The following is a 21,138-nucleotide window of genomic DNA, read 5'->3' as shown; positions in this document are numbered from 1 at the left end:
CAGGCTGGCAGTTGTGCGTAAAAATGCATTTTAGACACCACAAACCAAACCTAACAAAGAGAAACATTTACAGTGGGTGTAGAAATACAAACAGTTATTGCTGTGGTGTTTTTTTGCAGCATGGGATAGTGCATAGTGCATTTTACAATAGTGCATTGTACTATGCACTATCCTCCTTTTTATACCATAGCTGAAAATGGACAGTTATGAACTCCACATATCTTGCAAAAGTCATTTTAATACCCTCCATCTCACTTCCCAATATTCCAGCCCAAATCATCACCCGCCAGCTCCTTGCTGACATCGCAGTCTTATTGGAACGTGGTGGCAATTCACCAACCATCCAGGAATCCATCCATTTAGACAATACAGTAGTATTACGGCATTATTCAGTGAATAAAACTATTTCAAAATGAGTCTTCATGTATTTCTAAACCCACTGTAAATGTTTCTCTTTGTGAGGTTTGGTTTGGAGTGGCTGAAATGCATCTTTACGCACAACTACCAGCCTGCATGGAGAGCTTCTTGAGACTCCAGAGACACCAGAAGCTTCAAATACCTGTTCGCTGCTCAACACTGGCTTTTTTTATAGCTGCCCTTTTAATACAATACATGTTTTTGACAGGAACTTTCATTAATAAGCTTTTATCTGACCAAGTTTTGCTGTGCTCTAAATCACTCACAAATCTTATGATAATTCGATAATCGCCATTCAGTTTCACACAATATTAGTCGTTTTCATGCCTTTTGCACAACATTGCACCATTTCATGCTTTTCATCTTCAAAAAGATCTTTCTTCCTCCCCATATTGCATGATGTTGTGGAACAACCTCTAAGTAGGGTTAATCTTACTGACTTGTCTGTTGCATAATAATTTGGAACGCAGTGTACAACCAGGGCCCATCACAGCCTTCCAGCCCTGTGTGCCAGTGATGTGTCTGATCTTGCTACAACTTCAACATCGCTCACTGTTGCCATAAGAGAGACCACCCGTAATTACAACATCTTCATTGGTCCGGTCAACAACTGAGAGGTGTGACTTTGACCAGAGGTTAAAAGCCAGCGAAAAATGCCACTCCCTCTCTTTCCCTTGCTTCAGGACGACCGAACAGATCTCCTTGCTGCCGGCCTAGGCCAGGCCCGCAAGGCCGGTGGGCCCCGGCCTACAACACCCAGCCATGTGCTCATTACCCAACATAGAAAAGACTGGCAACAACTTCAGACGAAAACCTCAAGATTTATCTTCAACCTGCAGATCCGACGCTCCTCAGCCTAAAGGCATCTTGCAAGTATTGTACATTTTAACACTAAACAGCGATTTAGTATTCATTTGTAAGATTTACCTTTTCCATTGCTGAAGAAACTGATGATTCCTTTCTAGATTGCCTTTGACTTTTTCCTATAGCTCTAGTAACAGTACCTCTTCCGGTTCAACTTTATCATTACTCATTCTGACCTACGCATGTGTGTGACCCTTTGTGTATGTTATGTTATGTTATGTGTTTGTTAGTTTAGTTATGCGTTTGTGAGTTAGCTAATAAAAATTGTGCACAATACATGTTTGGTTCTGACTCTGTCTGATAATAAGTTGCCTCTTAAGTGATTTAGAGCCCGATTTAGATACGGTACAATAAGAATGTTATTTTTCCATAACCTGGAAATTAACATGTCTTAGAATTAATAAACAATCAACACTGAGTGTTCACTGGACGAACAGGTTAATTGATTGTAATATTAATGTAGCTAAATCCAGTTAATCCGATTACATATTCATAATTAATCATAATTAATAATCATAATGAGTTATGAATAATTATTAATATTTCCCCTTTGAGTTAATTTCGCTACAGTAGAGAGTCTTATTCTGGTTAGAATAGTATGATCTCTGTTAGCTCCCAGTCGATCATGACCACAGCAGCTGTTTTGCATTTGCTGTTAGATTGTTGGCTCTTTATTGTCGCCTCTTTCTTAATACAGCTTGTTTTTTTTTTGCCGCTGTTGGTTTACGATCACGAGTTTGATCACGTAATTTAGCACTGCCTCAGGCTTATGCTATAACGGTCTAAGGAAGACCTACAAGGCCTACCACCTCAAACAACGTGAGCATATTTATTTATACTGGGTACATTGCCTGTTGGAATGTGTAGGCTTAGGCTCAGGTTGTGTAGCTAGTTACCCACAGTTATCGTGTAGGGTCTAAAGCTGGTCCCCTTTGAGCTTGGGCCCTGTTATGACCACAGGCTGGTGCCACGTGGTGCTAAAAGTAGTAGGCATTGTCAGGTCTCCTTTGTAGCCTCTGTGTTGGCCCAGCTGGGTTGGTTATATCTAGACTCATTCCATGGTTGAGTCATGTCTTATGACTCACGCCACCATCGGCCACGCCCACCTCCATATGAATAGGGCCTGGGTCAGGCCTCTCGTTGAGTTCTGTGGCATCACTTCTCCTACCTAAGGGTTTCTCGAGTACTTGGCCTGCTGGCTGGCCTTAGTCACTGGTTGATGCCATGTGTTCATGGAGGTTGTAGGCCCCTATCAGGGCCTCCTTTCAGTCTGCATGTTGGCACAGCTTTGTGTGGGTTTCTGTGTGACTCATCACCATGGATGAGTCGTGATTGCAACTAGCTGAAGCCACGTGTTTTATGAATTGTAGGCTTTCGCAGGCCTCCTAGGTATCACGCTGGAGTTTGGCTTTGTACTCCTCTCACTTAGAGAGTAAAAGGTGAGTACTTTTTTTACTGAGTACTTTTCTGAGTGGCTTGCCTCTCGAGGTGAGCTCCTGTATTAAAACCAATTGTTTGTCTGGTTTTATGCATTTGCTTCCTTGAGCTTGGTTTCCTTTACCTCTAGTTGAGCAAAGTAGCTACCTTGTTTGTTACTCTGTTCTATTTTGCTCCTAGAACTTTAGTGGCCGCTATCTGATGCCGCGTGCGATGGGTAGGCCTTAAGGGCCTCCTCTGGGAGCATGCTGGCATTTACCTTTATCAAGGTTTTTCTCTCTGACCCTTTTACTGAAGCAGTAAAGGGATTTGTGACGCTGGCTGGCCGGGGCTCGGGCTGACTGATGACCTCCTTTGTAGTCGGTCTGTTTAGCCTGAACCTTGATAACACTGCCACGAGCTGATGCCACGTGTCTGCTGAGGTTATAGGCCCATGGGGCCTTCTTTAGCGCATGATGGCGTACGCTGTACTCCTCTTGCTTAAAGAGTAGAAAGGTGCTTTTACCGAGTACACTGCTCATTGGATTGTGTTGGACGGGCTGTTTCGTGGGCACTCACAGCTACTTTATTACTTGGTGAGCATGCTTCCAGCATGCTTCCTATGTTTCAGGTGCTTGGCCTTACAGGCCATCCCCGAATATTGCCTCATGTGTTGAGTTTCTGTGGAATGCTTAGTTCATCATAAAAGAACTCTAGTTATGTTGTAGGCCCTTTTTTTCCGGCCTCCATGACTATGTACCCACAGTACGGTCTGTCTGTTAGGTTGAGCTTCGTACTTCCCTCTGGGTTGACTGTGTAATTGTGCTTAGCTTCCTAAGCTGGTCATTGGTTGTAGACTTCTATGAAGTTTCCCGTTGAGACCGGCCCTTAGGCTGGTTTGTGCTCCCTTTACTCCTTTTTTTAATCAGCCACTGAGTAGATCCTAGGATGAGCGGATTATACTCCCCTCAATACGAGGGTTTATAGCGCTTAGCTGAGTTCTGCTCTCCGGGATACCCATCTTTTAATGGCTACTAGCTGACGCCCCATGTAACAGGTAGGCCCTCGGGGCCCCCTTTGGGAACATGCTGGCATGTACCTTTTGCGCTTCTTTGACATTTTTTATTGGAGACTGTAAAAGGAGTTATGTCGCTGACTGGCCAGGGCTCCGGCTGACTCATTAACCTCCTCTGTAGTCGGTTTGTTCTGTCGCCGGCCAATAGGATTGGAGTATTGTGATTCTTGGCATTTCGAACACCTGTCACGAGTGACGGTTCCCCATAGCGCAATCAGCGCAGAGTCTCATTCCCTGCTCTCAGGGAACCATGGTTACATACGTAACCTGACATAACCTAACTAATGGGGCGAAGGGCCCTCTTGATCCCCTAAGGATTATTAGGGCCAAAGCCAAAGGTTGAAGGCCCTATTGTTTTCTTTAGGATTATTATTATTATTATTATTAGGGCCTAAGCCAATGTAATGGCGAAGGGCTTTGGCCCGTCATCGCTGCTTGCAGCTATATATATATATATATATATATATATATATTTTATTTATTTATTTATTTTTTTTTTTTCTCGAATATTCAGGCACTTTTGCAGCCCTTACCATGCTCGAAATCTCATGAAACTTTGCACATACATCAGAACCCGCGGCCATCAGGGCCGGACAGAAGCTGGTACCTGGGCGTGACGGGGGCTCGGCAGCGCCCCCTTGATGGGGTTCGAAAACTTTATCCATATATCAAACACACTTGCACACATTAGTATGAAACTCTGTACACACATAGACCTCATCAGGCCAAACAACTTTCGTACTCTAAGATATACACCATCTCAACAGGAAGTCAGCTATTACGGGTTGTTTGAAAACGCATGCTCTGGAATTTGATATACTCCTCCTAGGCGATTGATCCGATCACCACCAAACTTGGTCAGCATGAAGTCAAGACATTGTTGATGAAAAATTGCCAGCAGATTTTTGATATCTGGAACGGTTTGGTCGTGGCGAGGCAACAAATTCATGAAGAGAAAAGGGAAACAGGAAGTGTGTTATAACTTCTGCATACATTGATTGATGTTTATGAAACTTCAGCTGTGTGTTCGTTATAGAAGTCTGATCACATGGATGTGACTATTGTGAGTCAAAGTTAAAGCGCCACCAACTGGCAGCAGGAAGTGTGTCATTTTCAAAATGCATTGAGTTCATTCTGTTATGAATGAACTTGTCATTACCTGATTTGCTTCAAACTTCATCAGTGTAATGTCAATACACAGCAGATGTAGACCTGTGAGAGGATTCTTGATATTTTAAATATTGTTGCCATGGCGACACGTCAAACTTTAATAATATTCTTGAGTGTTTTTGAGGCTCTTAACGTGCTTCACATTGCATGAAACTCAACACACTCATCAATATTGTCAACGAGTAGACATGGACAAAGCCATAGAAATGGGCGTGGAGGAGGTACTCAGTAGCACCACAGTTCCTACAGTCACCAAACTTGGTACAAATATTGTTCTCATCAAGCCGGACAATTTTCTAATTTACATTCATTAGCTCCGACCAACAGGAAGTCAATTTTTTGGTTTGAATGTGGATTTTTTTTTAATAAACAGGCTCTGAATTTTAAACTACTACTTCTAGGGGTTTATTCGATTCAGACCAAACATTTTTTACCATAGTGCTAATACATTGAAGATGTTAAATTGCGAACGGTTAATGGATATCTCAAACAGTGTTGCCATGGTGATAGACTGAAGTAATGTCAAAAAAGGGAAATGGAATGACTCATTTTCTATAAAAAACACTATACACTATTAATTTATATATAGATTAATACAAATGTTTGAAATACACATGCTTTTTGAATTGAAAAAAAAAAGAATAAAATGTGTTTAAGTTAAAATAGGTAGATTAATTATATCTGATTTAAAAATAGATAAATGTCACACTTAGAGTAACAACTAGAGGGCAGCATATACCTATTTTTAAACATGGTTGGATAAATCTAGAAATACAACAATAGTTTAGACAGACCACTTAATTCTTCTCTATTTTATACTGTATGTGCAGGTATATTTAAACATTTATCAAAGACTGCTTTGTCACAATTTAGATGTTATTTTTTTTTTTGTTTAAAATGATCTTCTCAGTCTGTCTCTGTCTCTCCCTCTCTCCTTCCCCTCCCCCTTGCACCCTCAGGTTCACTTGGGTGTGTGTGTGTGTGTGTGTGTGTGTGTGTGTGTGTGTGTGTGTGTGTGTGTGTGTTTCTGTGTGCCTGTTTTAAAGTCTTGCAGGTTTAACCCTTTCATTGCTGTGTCCTTTTGACAGCATCATAGGATAGGAAATCTCTTAGACTATGACATCCTCTGTCATGAAATTCATCTAAATTTAAATGATCTCATGGATCTAGCTGTTGTGGTTCAAAGTTATAGGTGCACCAGCTGACTCCAGTATATGCGGCATATTCAAATGACTTTGACATATTCCTTTTACCCAGTTTAAATACATATTGCCCGCCATGCACTGTTGCCCTAAAGCCACTGGGGCAGCGGTGCCACCGGGCTTGGGCCCGCCATTGCTGCTTGCAGCTATATTTATTATTATTTTATTCCCGTCATCCGGGGCTTTCTGGGGCCCTAACATGCTCAAAAACTCTTGAAAATTGGCACACACATTGGATTCTGCGGCCATTAGAACGCCGCAGAGGCTGGTACCCGGGCATGGCAGAGGGGCTCGACAGCACCCCCTTGAAAAAAAGTCTGAAAACTTGGTCCATATATCAAACACACTTGCATGTATTAGTATGAAACTCAGTACACATATAGACCTCATCGGCCCAAATAACTTTCACGCTCTACGTTACACACCACCCCAACAGGAAGTCAGCTATTTTGGTTTGAATGTTAATTTTTTTAAAAAAACTGTCTATGAATTTTATACTACTACTCCTACAGGGTTTACACAATTTACACCAAACTTTTTTAACTTGGTGCTAACACATTGAAGTTGTTTAATAGCAAACAGATGTTGGATATCTCAAACGGGTTTGGCCGTGGTGAGGCAACAAATTTATAGCAAGAAAAGGGAAACAAAGTGTTATAACTTCTGCATTCATTAATTGATTTTGATGACACTTCGGCTGTGTCTTCGTTGTACAAGGCTGATCACATGGATGTGACTATTGTGATTCAAAGTTATAGCGCAACCAACTGGCAGCAGGAAATGTCTTACTTTCAGCATGCTTTGAGATCACCCTCTTATTTTTACCCGATTTGCGTCAAACTTCATTTGAATAATGTCAAAACATGGCAGATGTAGTCCTTTGAAAAGAATCGTGATATCTCAAACACAGTTGCCTTGGCAACGCATCAAACTTTAATATTCGTTTTGGATGCTTTTGAGACTCTTAGCATGCTTCAAATTGTTTGAAACTCCACAAACACATCAGGATTGTTAACCAGTAAACATGGGCAAAGCCTTAGAAACGGGCAGTGAGGAGGGGCTCAATAGCGCCACCTTATAGGGCAGTAAATGTAAAGTGAATTTGACACAGTCCTTCAATGTTTAACCGTTTTAACTGCCTATTGCCCACTGTGCACAGTTGCCCTGAAGCCACCGGGGTGTCTGCCACCGGGCTTGGGCCCGCCATGTCTGCTCGCAGCTATATTTATTTTTTTATTTTTTTTCGTCTTCTGGGGCTTTTTGGGGGCCTTAACGTGCTCAAAAACTCAAAAAAATTGCACACACATTGGAATCCGCGGCCATCAGGGCCAGGCAGAAGCTGGTACCCAGGCGTGGCAGGGAGGCTTGACAGCGCCCCCTTCCAAAAAGTCAAAAAAATCTTTGCAAAAATATCCCCCGGATGTATGGTAATGTAACCATGCCTGCTGTGTTTGTGTTTTGTGTCCTCTTCTTTCTTCTTGTTTCCTTGCCCGTATTTTGTGCCTGTTTTCTTCCTTTTTCTATGGCCCAGGTAGGATACTGGCATGTTTTGAGTGCAGTGTGTATGTGTGCTTCTTCCTCCTCCTTATCCTGTGTATCTGTTTTGATGTTTGCCCGGTTATAAATTGTTCTGATGACTGAAATTTTGTGTGCTGCTGCAGTGGCGTAGCATCTGGGCATGCAAGGTATGCACGTGCATATGGGCCCAGGCGGATTGGGGGCCCGCTATTACGGGCTTAACCCCAAAGTATACTGCCGGCGTCCGCGCACCGTACGCATCGCAAAATTTTCGTCATCAGGAGGGTTCACGGATGTCCGCGCTCCACCGTTCATGTGCAGCCCAATTTTTGTGATGGCATGGACAGTGTGTATACTGAAAACAGCCCATGCGAGAGTGAATTGAGTGCTTGAAAACAAAAGTCCACTAGATAGTGCGCAGTGCACACGGCGAACGTGTTTTTCTGCAGCCAAATGCTTTCATAGTTTCGTACACGCGTCTGTGCGCGAGACAGAACCTGTGTACATATGTTCAGAAAAATTAAGTATAATACAAATAATGTTGCCAATAACTTGCTATAGCCTATCTATGTTAAATGTACTGAAAATCATTAAGAATCTGAATTGGACCATGGTCCATGCCATGTCTTAGCGATGATCTATATTTGGCCGGTATTCGCTTTCTGTCATTTTTAAAGTGGGTTTCTGAAACTTATGCATGCAGTAATGTCAATAGTACAGAATTTTAAATGAGTCATATTGGTTTTCTGAAAAAAAAAAACCGACTACATCTGCACATTTTAAGATACTGCACAAGATGTGAATAAATGTAACTCATATACTCGTTGGGGTGAATACTCTTTATTCAACGAAATAAAATGCACATAAAACGTGATGGAAACAAATTTAGAATAGAAATTTCTAGTAAATTTATTAGGAATAAAACATGTGCATTGAAAATAGTCTGTGACAGAATAATTAATTAATAACTGGAATAATCTTCAGACTCATCGCATCTGAAATGATGCTATGATCATTCTGAAATTCCAAATTTGAATCGGTCGAATTCAAGCGTAGACTGTGTAGAAAAGCGGGTTTGTTTGCACTGCGGATCTATTTCAAAAATGTCAAAGTCAAAATGATGGAGGAGCGCATAGTAGGCCTACTGTAGTGCTGTTAGTGATGATATCTTATTCATATTAAAGTCGCAAAGCCAAGGGGGGCCCATAAAAAATTCTGCATATGGGCCCGGGGCTGACTTGCTACGCCACTGTGCTGCTGGATGTTCCAAAGACCATAATAAATATTGGTCTGTGTGTGTAGGTTTTCTGTATATTTTGATGTGTATGCTGCCATCATCCTTATGGTATATTATGAGATCCAAAAAGGCTATGGAATTATTTGTTTCTTCCTCGTGTGTGAACTTTATATTGCCAGTGTGGTCCATAGTGTTAAGATGTTCAGTGAGCTGTTGTGTACATCCTGTTTTTATTTTTTCCAGAATTTCATCCACATATCGTTTCCAGAGAGTGATCCTGCAGTCTTTTGGTGCTGTTGTAATGGCTCGTTGTTCCAGGTCTTCTATGAAAAAAACGCTCATTATTCCTGACAGTGGGTCACCCATTGCAAATGCTTCCTTCCGTTTGTACATTGTGCTGCGGCATTGAAAATATGTGGATGTGGCTACAAATCTCAGTAGTTTCATGATGTCATAATGAGAGGGTGTCAGACAGTAGGGAGCGCAATCTCTCCCTACTGTCTGGCAAAACAGCATAACAGCCTAAAAGACACGTCACAGCAACATCACGTGACTCTTCTGACGAAGGCTACAGGAAGTAGCCGAAACTAGTCAAGCAGGCAAACAAAAACGTTCCTGTCTATCTAACTCATACAGCGTTTAATAACACGTTGCTTAAACGTGGCTTAATGTACTAAGACAGTGATTTTAACTGACCAAACTCACTAAATATCATGCTAATAAAGTATACTATGTGCAAAAATCAGATGAGCCCAGAATATGATCTTAATGCATTTAATAACACGATAAGCCTTTTCCTCCCATAGAAAACTGTTATAAGAAAAGGCTTATCGTGTTACCGTAATATAACATGTGAGTTTCTGCATCACTTTCAAATGTTCTCTGTACTTTTGTTTAATGTTTGTGCCAAATCACGACTGTGAGAAGCAAGCATGAGGATTTTTAATTACCATGTTAATGGATAATACAAACTATTTTTTGTTGGTTCATATGGCATGAACTAATTTAGTTAAACTGAGAACAAATACTTTTAACCACATCATTTTGTAACCATAGTAAAATGTCTCCCTTGACTGTACGTGATAATATTATTTCCTTATGTTGTGAACTTATGACAAATAGTAGCCTACTTAAAGACACAGAGGTATGGGCATTTCATGTCAAAATATAGGGCTACGTGTATCTAAACATTGCAAATCCTTGAACAAGTGAAACATGCATTTAAGCCAATGAGACATATCAGAAGAAGGTGAGTGTGTGATATTTCTGTCATGATGTGGTGAACGAATTTATGTTTATATATTTATATTAAGTGTTTATCTACTAAAAATATTGAATCTGTTCACGTCTTTCACATTTTATCATGAAAGCTTTTTTTTGCATTTGTCAAAAAATGTTAATATTGTATAAATATTAATTAATAAAACATATTCCTTTCCTTTTCAGAGATGAAAAGACTGGTCTTTCTGCAGAAATGCCATGATATAGGCTTATATGTCAAAATTTTTTCAAAATAGCTGAAAGTTAAAGTAAATTCGGAGGTTACTTGATGATACATGTAGTGACATAGAATAGAATATAATAGATATAGAATATAATAGTCTAAAATAAGACATTAAGGCTAAAAGGAAAACGTCAGACAAAATATAAGAAAAGTTTTGGCTACCTTTCGAAAACATCACGACAGAATTGATGAGCATTCATCAAAAACCACGTTTCAAAATCCTTTAAGCTCTTCAGGTATTATTGGCTGAAACAGATGCATTTCACCAAACATGTCCAGTACGATTTGCACACGGTTTCATGTCCCATTTTCTTCTTTTACCCGTCTGACCAGTTTCTATAATTTGCAGACGTGCAGCTCCATTGTGTTTGATGTTGCTCTGATCTGATCTGAGGTGGGTTGCGCAATTTAAGTCAACTATGCTTCCTGTCTTCATCTAACCTACATAAGAGTTTGCTGATTTGAACTTTAATTATTAAGTGTCTTAAGTTTTTTATGTTCTTAAGTTAATAAATAGGCTACCTAGCTTATAGGCCTTCTTTATTTTGATGTAGGCTACGATATACTTTTCAGAAAAGGGATCGTTATCCAGTATTTTCATATTGCAGTCATAAATGTATGTAAAATATCCTTTCTTGGCTTGCTTGACCGTTATAGACATATCATACCGAACTTTCCAGTCGAGCTGCAGTGCTAACACGCCTTACACGGAAAGACAAGCCACAGAAAGTAGTATGGGGGGGATGGGGGGGTGAGATGATTTAGTTATGTATTTATATCGTCACCTGGTCTGTGTGACATACAGTCCTTACATAATTTACATCTATTATTTCCACACTCAGACAATAAAACTGTTTATATTTCAAAAAAGTTTAACTGTCCTTCATTCGTCATGCTTTGGTAAGATGGCATTAAGTGGGGAATGAAGACGGTATTGGGAATGTTCAGTGATAGGCGCACTTATCAACGAACATCACAACACGCTTCATTTATCAGTTCAGTTTTCATTAAGTGACTACGCATTACTTTACAGAGACCTTACGAGCTATTAGCTTTGTTCTGCCTTAAAAACAAATGATGCAACCGAATAAAGTTCAGAGTTAGTTACAAACTAGCTAGTAGTTACTAAGCCACTAGTGTGGACTTTACGTTCCAGTTTAAGAAAGAACTTACGAATGGCTGGTGCAACCCTACCCTGGGGAGCAAGAGCTGCCCAAATTTGCCCCATAGACAAACTGTGGTGAAGCCGTGCCCATGAACCAGGAAGTACTGTGTTTTTCCTACTATGGGAAATTACATAGGGATTTTGTATTGAACAGAACTCTGGATCACAATGACATAGAGACAAGGGGGTGGGCTCATTTCACTCAGGCAACCAATCTCTCTCAGGATCATTGTCAAGCCACGCCCTCACTATCAAGCCACGCCCTAGCAACCATATAGACCACCATAGCAACAAGTTCCATAGACTTCCATTGAGAAAGATCAAAGGAATATCTTTGGATAGAAGTGTCATAGAAACATGAGGGTGGGCTCATTTTACTTGGGGCAGCAAACGGCCAATCATGAATCACCTTAGACACTTCACAGCCACGCCCTAGTAACCATTTAGAGTACCCTAGCAACCCAAATCATAAGACGAATATCGTCAAATATGAATTTCATAGATGCATTTGCCTTTGGAACCTTTGGAGTATCATCATTGGCAGCTGCCAAGCCACTCCCTAGCAACCAAACAGAGTACCCTAGCAACCATTTTGCAAGACCTATATCTCTGCATCAGAGCATCGTAGAGACATGGGGGTTGGCTTTTTTGACTCATGGTAGCAAAATGAACTTGCAACATGCTAATACTGATTAGCTAAGTGGTAAAGTGGGCTAAGAACATGCTAAGAACTCAATAGAAACTCCATAGTAACTATTTGTGACAACTACTAACACCATAGCAATCAAACAGGTTACCATAGCAACCACCTAGCAACCGCCAGAGCACACTAGCAACCGCCTAGAAACACCGTAGTGACCACCCCAAGTACCTTAGCAACTGCCTAGCAACCAGCCAGGTTACCATAGCAACCACTTAACGACACCCAGGTTACCATAGCAACCACCTAACAACACCTTAGCAACCACCCCAAGTACCTTAGCAACTGGCTAGCAACACCCTAGCAACCACGCAGGCTACCATAGCAACCGCCTAGCAACTACCCATAACACCCTAGAAACCGCATAGCAACACCTTAGCAACCACCGCAAGTACCTTAGCAACTGCCTAGCAACCACCCAGGTTACCGTAGCAACCAACCACCCAAAACACCCTAGCAACCGCCTAGCAACACTGTAGCAACCACCCCAAGTACCTAAGCAACTGCCTGGCAACACCCTAGCAACCACCCAGGTTACCATAGCAACTGCCTAGCAACCACAAATATTACCATAGCAACTGCCTAAAAAACCACAAAGGTTACCATAGCAACCACCTAGCAACCACCCAGAACACCTTAGCAATTGCCCAGAAACACCCTAGCAACCGAGTGCAGAGTTTTGCTACTGCAAGCACCATTCGCATTCCCTTCAGGAAATGTACATTCTATTTATTATTATTATTATTATTAATTATAATATTGCTATCGCTACCATCACCTTCCTCATCCCCCATTTTCCATTTTCCAACTCTGGTTATGTCTGTTGTACTTCCCTACATGCTCTTCACGCTTATTCATATTTTCCACTCCCACACCCAGTTACACTTCCAGTTACACACACATACACACACATACCCAAATCGTACTGGCTGGTATGTATGCATGTTTTGTTGGTCTTTGTATTTGTATTTTGCATTTAATTTCTCTTCTGTAAATATTGTAATTGTATGTTTGCATAATAAAAAATAAAAAAAAGTGTATAAACATGCAAAAAAAAAAAGTGTACAAACATGCCACTGCCTGACCTGATGCAGGGTATGCTTTACCCACCAGCGCAGATGTTGTTCTAACAGACTTGGTGGGTAACTTTGGCACGATGCTGACTCAGGAGAGAAATAGCTCATCTGGGGACTGAAAACACCATAGGAAACTGGTTTCCTCCATGACCTTGACACCTCACTGTGGAGGTTGGGAAAAAATGGTAAGCCCTGACTAGGAGGCTGTGACCTAGACAGCAGGAGGCATAGTCTAATAAACTTTGTTAGTGAACATCCCATTTCTTGGCCAGCCAGTCAGTGTTTAATCTGGCTGCCGCATGAGTCACAACCTCCAACAGCTCCTCATAAGCCTGTGTTTTGGGTGGCGAGTCCTCATCACCAGCTTCGATACTGACAACATCCATATCCTCAGAATCGAATAGTTGCAGTACCAGTGCTTCACCGGGGCGGAAGAAACAGCAGAACATGCTTCCAACCCCTGAGATAAAGCACTGGACCCTGCAGGTGAGGGTAGAGAAAGGGCAGCGCCCGTGTCAAACCCCTCAGTGAGATCCATTTGCGAACCCCATGACAAGTGCCTTTGCTCTGCCTCAACAGCAGCGGGACCCGAGTCGCAGGGAACGTGAGCAGAGGCGCCCTCCTTGAAGAGCGTCCAGCGGAAGCAAAGCGTTCTCAATGATAACTGCTCGCAATGGGTTAGGGTTAGGGTTAGGGTAAGGTTAGGTGCTTGATCATATGAATTATTTAAAAGTTTAATGACATTTGTAAACATTAATATATATATATATATATATATATATATATATATATTTATATATATATATATATATATATTTATATATATATATTTATATATATATATATATATATATTTATATTTATTAAGTTTATTTCTAGCCATGTGAATATATATTAAATAATGATCTAATGAAGTATTATGTAATGTTCCCTTTCGTGGGAACTATCGACGCTACGTCCCCTGATGGGAACCCTCTGCATTTTGTGTTCGTGAAGCACCTCTGTATCCAACCAATGAGGAAACGTGACGTCAGAGGCGGGTGACGTCATTACGCGTCATTTGACGTCATGACGTCATTACGCGACGACGAGGAGTTCCCAGCACGGGTCCCTGGGACAGGAACCAAGGCTTTTTCCACATGACCAGAGCACGAAGGCATCGCCGCGTGACTTTGATCATGCGAAAAGGATTTCCCCTCAGGGAAAACCCCTTGGTCCTGAGCCACCACTGTAAGGGTCTCATGTGCAGAAGGCCAATAGTAATAACGTTGGACGCAGCTGCCATCAGACCCAACAGTCTCAAACTGTTTTACAGTGAGTGACTGGCCTAACTTCACCCCATTCACGGCTCCGAGAATGGAATTCACACGAGCAAGAGACAGCTGCGCCCGCATCGTGGTAGAATCCCAGATTACTCCTAGATAGTTTGCAATCTGACTCGGAACCAGCACACTCTTTTTGGCATTGAGCCTCAGCCCAAGCTTTTTCATGTGCGACAGAACAACATCTCGATGTTGAACTGCCAACTGTTCTGTTTGAGCTAATATCAACCAATCGTCGATATAGTTCAGCACGCAGATGCCCTGGAGTCTCAATGGAGCCAGCGCTGCATCCACGCACTTCATGAACGTGCGGGGTGATAATGATAGGCTGAAAGGAAGAACCCTGTATTGGTAAGATTTGTCCCCGAAAGCAAACCTGAGGAACTTCCTATGAGAAGGATGGATGGATACATGAAAGTAAGCATCTTTCAGGTCTATCACAACAAACCAGCTCCTCGGACCTGATCTGTCCCTTCTTTGGAACAATGAAGTATAGGTTGTAAAACCCTGACAGCTTGCTGGGAGGAGAACCCCTTCTATAGCTCCTTTTTGCAAGAGCGTCATAACCTCCTGTTCCATTACCAGAGACTGCTCGGGGCCACCACTGTGGGATGGACCCCATTAAACTGGGGCGGGCGAGACCCGAATTTGTAACCCTTTTCTATTGTGAGCAGCACCCATTTTGAAATATTTGGGAGAAGTTTCCATTCTGCCTTATTTACAAAGGGAACCAGTCTCTCGAGACTGGCCTCTGGTGTTTTTTGAACACTTGACTCGGCACCCTGAAGCGGCGAACCGGCAAAGAACAGCTGAATCAAGTGATGACCGGCCCTCCTCGGACGATCGGTGGAGACCGCTGCGCCCTGAAGCACACTGGGTGGCAGGGTTAGCAGAACGGCCCCCTGAGGGCGCCAAAGAGGGATGAGTACCAAGTATTTTAACACTCTGAGGTTTAAAAACGCGCCGGCGCGTTTTGCAGGTTTTTTTTCACATTGCAGCAAAACAGACTTAAAATACTCCGTCATTTTTTGTCATAGAGACATAAGTAATATATCAATTGAAACTATAGAATGTCTTCTTTTATTTATATACACTCAAAGTAAAAACAAAATGTTGTGCTTTTTGTAAAATAAAGAAAACTAACATGATGCGTGATCTCTCCTCTCCCTCTGAACGAAGTCCAATCTGATAGTTCTCAGAAAATTAACTGTAACTTAGTGAATACTAATCACAGAAAAAATTAACTTATGTCTAAAAAAACGTTAAGATGTCAGGTTTTAAATCATGTAAGTCAAATCGAAAACAAACCTTCTGTGTTTATGTAATCTGTATGAAAAGAGAGCCATGTCAGAAATCCGTGATTCAGCTCATTATCCGCTAATGCGGCCACGCCCACGGAGCCAGCACTATTCAGACGCAAATTCAGAGGCAATACATGCATTCATCATCTCAATCGTGTATTTATTGTCTTGAAAAGTGTTTATCTGGATGTAAAAGTCATGGTTAGCGATCTCTAGAAGACATACAGTTAGTTCCTGTTTACTTTTCTTCTATGGAAGAATTTTAGATGAGTTTTTGTTTCTTTAGCGCCCTCCTGCTGCTGTATGAATTGGAAACTCCATTCATGGAATAGCCTCTTCTTCTTTTAGATGAATTTGTGGACTAAAAATACATAGAGCGCCCTCCGACTTCAAGGATGAATTGAAAACACCAGCGCTTATAGTAATGACAGTGAATATTAAATAAATATAACTCCTCTGTATAGAAAATTGACATAAGCATATGAGAATCCAATATTTCTCCAAATGTGCATGCTTTTAAACTAAAAGCCTATATTCAGACTCTTTGCATCACAGAAATACATTATATTTTAAAGTATAATATAAAATCATTACTTTATATTGTAATAATATTTTTCTGTATGTTTCATATATCATAATGAGCTTGAGCAAAAACTCTAGTTTACAACCTCCAATACCCAAAAGTCTTGTGAACACAGATTTACTATACTTTTTTTGGCCTTATTTCAGTGACTTAAGTTTTTTGTTTTTTCAATAACCACGCATAAATGTTATTCCTTCAAAAACACAAACATGTACGTACATGTTCCTCACATATTATTGTAGCCTAGTTTGTGCTGAATACAGTGTAATGACACTTTTGTCATTAATATGTTTATGAACAACTGAAAAAAGCACAAATGTCAGGGCATGTCAAAACTTCTCCAAGCCCCAAATCAGCCTCAGACTCCAGAGGGTTAATACCCAACCCTCTCTGGAGGGGACTGCCCTCAAATGTCCCGCGCCACTGGCATCAGGACTTCTTCGAAGCCTTCTTGGTGGTAATTACAGTCCGCAGATCTGTTACACCCCACAAAGACTTCGGCTGTGTCGCCTGTCCCTGTCCTCAAGCTTTCTGCGGGAGACCAAGGGTGGCGACACTTTCTTTTAAATTCCTCAGAATTTAATGTATTCAATAATTCATTTAATCCTCAAATCAAAGGATCCACCGATCCTCCTCGGAGGATCGGTGGAGACCGCTGCGCCCTGAAGCACACTGGGTGGCAGGGTTAGAAGAACGGCCCCCTGAGGGCGCCAAAGAGGGATGAGTACCAAGTATTTTAATACCCAACCCTCTCTGGAGGGGACTGCCCTCAAATGTCCCGCGCCACTGGCATCAGGACTTCTTCGAAGCCTTCTTGGTGGTAATTACAGTCCGCAGATCTGTGTTACCCCACAAAGACTTCGGCTGTGTCGCCTGTCCCTGTCCTCAAGCTTTCTGCGGGAGACCAAGGGTGGCGACACTTTCTTTTAAATTCCTCAGAATTTAATGTATTCAATAATCCTCAAATTAAATGCACCCAGTTCTTATATAAATATATATATTTTTGAACAGACTGAATATATTTAGAATACAAAAAAGAATTATAGATCGTAATAATTCGCAAGGTATTTTAGGGAAAGAGAGAAAGGGAAACTCCCGTCTGCTCAGATCCCTTAATATATAAATATATATACACATATACATACACACACATGCATAATTACACATAACATACTTTTCTTCGGGACATTTTTATGAATGAACTGTCAGTTTTTTTGTTTTGTTTTTTTTTTTAGCTGACGTGCATGCTCCACTCCAAGCAAACGACACATAAATCGTGTGTATCCCCACTCGCTTTGTAGTGTAGCACAGGGGGAAAATCAAACTGCTGTTCACGATTGATTTGTTATAAACGTGTGATTTTGAAACACGATATATGTGTGACTGTGAGGTGGCGATCCTCAGATCGATATCACAATATCCACCTCCTCAGAGCTGGACATGTGAGTATCGGTGCCTCAACCCGGGGGAAGAAACCGTAGAGCGTGCTTCCACCTGGGAGACGGCACTGAACCTGGCAGGTGAAAGCAGAGAAAGGGCAGCGCCCATCTCTAACCCCTCTGTCAGATCCATTTGTGAACCCCACGAACGGAGCCTCCGCCCTGCCTCAGCAGAAGCGGGACCCGATCCGCGGGGAACACTGGAGCACAGTGTCCTGAGAGCGAGTTTTTACAGTGCACACAGACGGCTCCCTCGAGAGCTGCCTGGGCATACTCACTCCCACTTCACTGCTGTTTCTCGCCATAATACGTGTCTTTTTTATATATAAATATATGGATTGGTGTGAGATACTCTTGTCCTCAGACGAAGAGATCGTGATTATTTATATGTGATAAGACAAACAACACCAAATAAGACACACAAGATACAGAGAGCGCTTGCTGAAGACAACAGAAGCTAGCGTTCTTTGTTCTGGGTATGCTTTATAGTTTCCTGGTCAGTGACGTCAACCGCCTCTGACGTCACGTTTCCTCATTGGTTGGATACAGAGGTGCTTCACGAACACAAAATGCAGAGGGTTCCCATCACGTCATTTGACGTAGCGTCGATAGTTCCCACGAAAGGGAACATTACATAATACTTCATGGTTTACAATGATTAAAAGCTCCATTAATAAATTAAGAACTATTACATAATGCTAAGTTAATATATATTCAAATAGCTATGAGAGAATATGCTTTCTATACTTGATAATGTTATGGAATGCAGACTCAGAATGCATGCTGTGATTGGCTGGGGTGAGAACCTGGCAGACCTGTGTCAGTTAATCATTATGTAATGTAAATAAAATGCTAACAAATGTCATTAAACTTCAGTTATTACCTAATGCATTTTTTTACATTTATATATGTTGTGGGGGGAAAAAAAAAAGAGTTCAGTTAGTCATTTTAAGCACTTCAAACATTTAGACATCTTTACAAATCATTTATTAATTACTTGTTCATATTTTTGCAATACCTGATCTAAAGTTGAAATTTTTCATTATTTGTAAACGTTTATAAACATTTATCATTGTCATTTTGTACTTTTATGGGCAGTCATCTCAATGGCAAAAGTGTCCCAAAAATGACCTGAATTCACCCTTTTTACACATCTTTACAAATCAATCATTAATTATTTGTTCATGTTTTATCAGTACCCATATCAGGGTGTTGCTATGTAGAGTTCACTCACAAAAGCACAGGGGGCAAGAGTTCAAGGAAGGTAATCATTAATCCACAAACTGAGATGCAAATAATCACAGGAGACAACAGACAAATAAAGAGGAGCAACTAAGAGAATAGAGACTAAACGAGGTAACTTGATAGATGACCAGGGTGATACAGGAAGGCTAGCGAGCCTACAGGACAACAGCAGTTATACAGGGAACCATGGAGGTGCTAGAAGTTCAGGGAGCCAGGGAGGTGCAGATTGCACATTGGCCCAAGGCAGTACAGCCAGGAATGACTAGTGGCCACAATGATAAGATAAGATCAGCATCCGGGACAAGGGAACTAGGAGCATAGCAGATCAGATCCTTAACTTTGGGAACGGCCAATGTAAGAAACCCCCCATCGGCCCAAAAATAGAATCCGAAGGTCTGGCCAAAGGATAACGCGTGTATGTCTTTTCAGCGCCCCTGTGAAGTTCACTTAATTTCACTCGTTTAATCTGACTCCAGTTTCAAATGATTATTACTCTAAGGTTGTGTTTCCAATAAGAAATTAATCATTTGTTATGTATTAATTTAAATATTTAATTATTCTGGGTATCCCATAATCTCAATTATTCATTTATTACGGACCCATCATCGCTCAGAGAATTCGCATTGGCCGGCTGCATTCTCACGGACATAATTTGGCATTCGCCAATTTATGATCCTTAGTCAGAGGGTGCAGAGTTTACTAATGCGTTTGAGTCCATCCCACATGACTGCTTTGCATTTTACCTTATATACACAGACCAGAACAAAAGGGTTGTAAATTTTTACTACACCAACACCTGTATTCTCTCCAGATGAGTTTTATTGCTTTATTGCAGGGCGCTTGATCTCAGTTTTTGTCTAACAGGAAAATCAAGTCTTACATCAACACAGCTCAGTCCAAGGGACTTTAGAAAAAAAAAAAAAAAAAAAAGTGCTTGACTCTGGGCTGAGCTCTGGGGGTGGAGCCGACACTGGACTGTGCTCAGGAGCTGGAGCCAACACCGGACTGTGCTCAGGGGCTGGATCCGACACTGGACTATGCTCAGGGGCTGGAGCCAACACTGGACTGTGCTCCGGAGATGGAGCCAACAATGGACTGCGCTCAAGGGCTAGAGCCAAAACAAGTCTGTACTCAGGGACTGGAGCTGACACTGGACTGTGCTTAAGGGTTGGACATGCAGAAGACTGTTTCTTCTTCCTCAGCCTCCTCCTTTGGGCTGGGGTTAACATGGATCTTTGACTGAGCTCAGAGGCTTGAACAGACTCTGGACTGGACTCACGAACTGGAGCGGACCCTGGACGCGATGACTGAGGAAAGGAGAGCTCCCTTAGAGCCACTCTAACAGAAATGATAGAGGGGTCCGCTAACTTTGCCATTATTTCCGCACTGTTGGACACAGACTTTTGGGGCTGGTGAAAGCCTGGAAATGTAGAATAGGCAGTCCTGATAGTTACTGGTGCAGAGTCCTTGGAAGGTTTGGACACAGGCTTGGGATGCTTTCTGAATGGGGCTGGATGATGGTTTATATTGTCCTCTTTAATGGTTTATATTGTCCTCTTTTGTCCCCCAGAACAATTTAGCCAGAGGACATCATTAATGAAATCAACTAAGGGTATATAACAATGACCAGGAGAAAGGAACTGAAATAACTCGTCATCCAGTCCCATCCAAAAACATGCATTAGGCACCAACTAAACATGACTAACACCAGACAAAGAAAGAGGAGCAACTACGAGAATATATAGAGACTAAATTAAGTAACTCAACAATACACACCTAAACTAAGGACTATATCAATCTGTAACCATAGAAACTAAACGGCAGGGAACAGAAAAGATCAGAACTAATTAACAAGCTAGAATCAATGTCAAACTAGAACATGACAAGGAAACTGAATCAAACAG

The 21,138-nt window shown here is 41.5% G+C and overlaps 1 protein-coding gene across 2 annotated transcripts in view; it reads right to left on the bottom strand.

The window, feature by feature from the left end:
* LOC137023039 (uncharacterized) overlaps positions 1–21,138 on the bottom strand; it is a 69,171-nt gene that overhangs the window by 27,835 nt on the left and 20,198 nt on the right. Inside the window, exon 1 of one of the 2 annotated variants that reach the window (XM_067389578.1) lies at positions 10,566–10,759. The exons of the other annotated variant lie outside the window; for it this stretch is intronic. Coding sequence (XP_067245679.1) covers positions 10,566–10,599 — 34 coding nt within the window. The 5' untranslated portion in view covers positions 10,600–10,759. Of the gene's footprint in view, positions 1–10,565; positions 10,760–21,138 lie in introns of those variants that run through there. 2 annotated transcript variants of the gene reach the window in all.

The sequence above is a fragment of the Chanodichthys erythropterus genome, chromosome 7 (genome assembly GCF_024489055.1).
Source record: "Chanodichthys erythropterus isolate Z2021 chromosome 7, ASM2448905v1, whole genome shotgun sequence".
Classification (NCBI taxonomy): domain Eukaryota; kingdom Metazoa; phylum Chordata; class Actinopteri; order Cypriniformes; family Xenocyprididae; genus Chanodichthys; species Chanodichthys erythropterus.
Note: the sequence above shows the minus strand (reverse complement) of the source record. Positions and strands in the feature narration are given on the sequence as shown.